The 4,093-nt window shown below is 33.9% G+C and overlaps 1 protein-coding gene across 1 annotated transcript; it reads left to right on the top strand.

Annotated features, from left to right (window-relative positions):
• The first annotated feature begins 1,858 nt into the window (after positions 1-1,858).
• LOC149560437 (bZIP transcription factor 53-like) lies at positions 1,859-3,847 on the top strand. Its single transcript, XM_089824680.1, has 3 exons — positions 1,859-2,463; positions 2,647-2,779; positions 2,876-3,847. The coding sequence occupies exon 3, from the start codon at positions 2,889-2,891 to the stop codon at positions 3,402-3,404; it is 516 nt and encodes a 171-aa protein (XP_089680806.1). The 5' UTR covers positions 1,859-2,463; positions 2,647-2,779; positions 2,876-2,888; the 3' UTR covers positions 3,405-3,847.
• Positions 3,848-4,093: the final 246 nt, after the last annotated feature.

Here is a 4,093-nt window from a genome sequence, read left to right as displayed (position 1 = left end):
TAAAAATATTTTGTAGATGATCTCCATAAAGTAAAGATATTTATGTACTTGGTGGGGTACATTGCCTTATACTTTTAAGCTTATAAATTCTCAAAATTAAATGTTGTTATTTTAAATGCAATCGTGAAGATTTCATATCAATGCATTTCCCTTTTTGTTTAGCATATGATTTAATTAGAGCATCTTTTATGTAATAACAAGTTTATGTGTGACATATTCTTGCACGAATTTATTCAATTTCAAACCCATCATTAATCATTCTAAGAAATTGATCTCAATTTGTGGACCTCCTATTTCTCATCTTGTATCAAATTCTTGAGTTTTGAAGTGAAGCACAATTTTTTTACAATTACAAATATAAGCTTCAATATTTTAAATTTAAATTTCAAAATTTGTCCCTCTTTATTCTTTCTTGATATTGAGGGTTAGCTAATGTGTATTTGTCTGATGTTAATGCATATAATGATATTAATGCATTCATAAAAATCACTTGGAAATCATTATAAGCAAATTTATATGGGAGCAACCTCATAGAATTGTAAAACATCTTAACTATATCCTTAACTTATATAAATAATTTGGACACATTGTATGCTTTCCCACTATCTTTAATCTTTTTAATCATAACTAATTTGCTCCATCAAGAGGCATGACTAAAAAGAATACGACTATTGCAAATAAACTAATTTCTTAAAGATGTTTATAAATTTCATTAGTTTCCTTTCTACATTTGATATATTAATGCAAAATAAACTTATGGCATACAGCTAGGAACTAACTTATAGATTACTGGAGTTTGGACTTCATGGACATCTCACCAATGAAATTTTTCTATCACAACACTAAACATTTGAAAACTATTACATCAAACAATTAATTCCCCATCTTTTACATCATTTTCCTCCATCCAAAATCTAACTAAAACACCTTATTTTACGTACTTATGTAATATAATGGATTAGGATTAGTATTGATTTTGATATTACATGTTAAATGTAAGTATGTAAAATAAAGTGTTTTAGTTAGATTTTGGATGAAGGAAAATGATAAAAGATGGGGAATTAATGTTTGATGTAATATTTTTCAAATGTTTAGTGTTGTGATAGAAAGATTTCATTAATGAGATGTCCATGAAGTCCAAATATCAAAATCAATACTAATCCTAATCCATTATATCACATTAATTTTTTAATTACTTTACCTAAAATATTTATAAAAAACTCTTAAACCAACTAAAACGAAGTATCTTACTACTAATAAAATACCCTTAAACCAAATAAAATACCTTATTATTATTTTATTTTAAATACCTATATTTAAATACTCTTAGAAACCACTAGATCACTAGCTCTCTATGTATAGGTTTCTCAATACTACATGCTGATTTTCCCCCTTTTATCATATCTTATAAAAGATGCTAGAATTACTTGAAAAAAAAACAGATAATAAATAAATTAAACCCCACTATCTAGACTTTCTAGATAAATATTATTAGGCTCAAAGCCTTTATTCGTAGCATATCCTTTCGAATCCAATTCAAAGAGATAAAGAATGGTTGTCCAATAGGAATAGCCCTGCACCTACTTTGGTGGCTATATTTTGCGCCTCTTTGCTTTTTATTATTATTTTTCATTTTTATTTAATTTAATTCATTTTTCCCGTTGAATAATAATGAATGGTCATTTTTTTCCCTTGTGTGGCTTGTGCTGCTTCCCAGCTGTTGGTTGGAAAATCCAGTACGATTTCTCCACTCCAAAATGACCCAGAAGCTACCACTTTTGCTTTAAAAGTGAATTTTTTTAACCTCCTTCCCAAGCTTTTTCCTATATAATCGCCCGGGCGCCTACCCAAATCTCTTCCCCTTGGCCTTTCTCATCTTCTATGCCATTAAGTTTTCTCACTTGCTTTGCAAGTTTGCAGTTTGTTTTCAAGATTTAGGGTTAGATCTCTGTTGCGGAGTGATATCTCGACGGAATTTTTGCATAGTTTTTCGAATTGGGTTTTCTTTGTTTCGGCCCTGTAATTCTTAGTCCGGTTATAGAATTCAATTATTGTGCTCGTTTCGATCGGATTCATGGTGTTTTGTCCAAGCCTGGCTGAGATCTTGTCCGGATTGGCGCTTGAAACCCCGATCTTGCGTTTGTTATAGTTTTGTTTCATTTCTCTTGTACTGGTCATATGGTTTTATTCCATTTACTGGTCTCTGGGATCCCACTTGATATAGGTCTGATCTCAGTGTTTGTATTGTTTTTTATGTGGGTTTACAGTTTCAGCCCCTATCGCAGCCCCTGTTATTAGGATCCCCCACTTTTTGTAAGTATATAGATATAAAAATAGCAGGATTAGGGTAAATAGTGATAGATTATGCATAGATCTTGGCCCTCTAGGGTTAATAAGGAATAGGTTATACAGAGATCCTGGACCTCTGAGCTGATCAGACAGGATTTGTTTCTCTATAAACGGGTAAGGCTCCATTAAGTATATGAGATTTCTACTATTTGTTAAAATTGATTATTTTTATGTGTTGAAGTTTCTGCAGACTCGAACCTAAGACCTGTTCACAATTTATCATTGTATTGAACACTTTCATCTAATTGTTACATTCAGAATTTGCTGTTGATTGACCTGTTTTTTCTTTTTTGGCAGAATTAGCAAAACCTCTGCATTGCCATGAGCTGATCAGAGAGGATATTGTTTCTTCATAATAGTCTACCAGTAACTGGAGCTGAGGAGCTGAGGAACTGATCAGAGAGGATATTGTTTCTTCGTAATAGTCATTGTAAGGCTGGGGAAGCCCAGATTATTGATTGTTTGCCATTTACCATTGTGTTGTAAGCTCTTGTCTAATTTTACTGTTTTTTTGAATATTTTTCAGCATCTGCATCGCAATGGCTCCTCCATCAAATGTAATTGTGCCGAATTCAATGATGGGCATGAGTGCATGTACAAATTCCCTCAACTCAGGCTCTGAGGAAGACCCAAATAATCCCATTGATGAGAGGAAGCAGAAGAGGATGATTTCCAATAGAGAATCTGCAAGGAGGTCCAGGCTGAGGAAGCAGCAGCATTTGGATGAGCTGAGGGCAGAGGCTGCTAATCTGAGGGCAGAGAACAACAGGCTCCTCACAAAATTCAATTTTGTTTCACAGAATTACATGAAGCTGCAAGAGGAGAACATTGTCCTGCAGTCACATGCTGATGAATTGACCCTCAAGCTTCAGTACCTGAACATGGTAATGCAATGGGCAGGGGCTCTGAATGGCCTTGATTTGACCTCAGCATCAAATGGCCTTGATTTTACCTCATCATCAAATGGCCTTATGGATCCTCTTCCCATGGATAATAATAACAAGTGGTACTTCCAGCCTACTGAGCCCATAACAGCCACCGAAATCTACCAGTAGTTCTCCTTCCACATGTTTCTTTCTAGTTCCAGCCAGCCAGCATATCTCTCTGTTTTTTTAGAATGTTCTAGGTATTAGTGGGATCAGCGGACAAGGGATCCTATGAAATGATTGTGAATTTGGTTATGCATCCATGTTTTTAGTATGTTGTAGGTATTGGCAGATCAGAGGACAAGGGATCCTATGAAATGATTGTATGCATTTTAGGCAAAGCATGTAAAAACTGACCACGTGCTTCCTGTGGTGTAAATAGTCTAGGGGTGGATATGGATAAAGCAGACTTGTTGTTGTTGTTGTACTGCATTCTTTGTATTGGAGTCCGATTTAAGGGCTGAGTGGTGGATACCATTGGGCTTAGTTTCCTCTCTTTGTTGTGGTATGACCTGTCTTAAAAACTATTATGCATTTCTATGCGGGTGCTAACGATAATTCAGTTCACTAAATTTGCATCTTCCACAAGGCTAATTCTCAATTGATCTAATAAAGCTAGGGCAATATAATTAAACAAATCATTCAACAATGATGTCAAGTGAACTTTTTATTAGCATCTCTTGATTGTGACATTGTTTCTACATGTGGACGTATCAAAGTAAGATATAAATTTTAATTGAATATTTCACATCATTTATAATAAAAAGAAAAAGAGCATGAATCAATGAATATATATCTTTTTGAAATGGAAGGTTGAG

Source organism: Cupressus sempervirens, chromosome 4 (assembly GCF_028749045.1).
Source record: "Cupressus sempervirens isolate cs-2001-9-10 chromosome 4, ASM2874904v1, whole genome shotgun sequence".
NCBI lineage: Eukaryota > Viridiplantae > Streptophyta > Pinopsida > Cupressales > Cupressaceae > Cupressus > Cupressus sempervirens.
The sequence above is the reverse complement of the archived record's forward strand: the minus strand, read 5'-3'. Positions and strand labels throughout refer to the sequence as shown.

Bases quoted from the DNA above. Each gene is read 5' to 3' on its own strand.
- LOC149560437 (XM_089824680.1), top strand. From the start codon at position 2,889: ATGGCTCCTCCATCAAATGTAATTGTGCCGAATTCAATGATGGGCATG.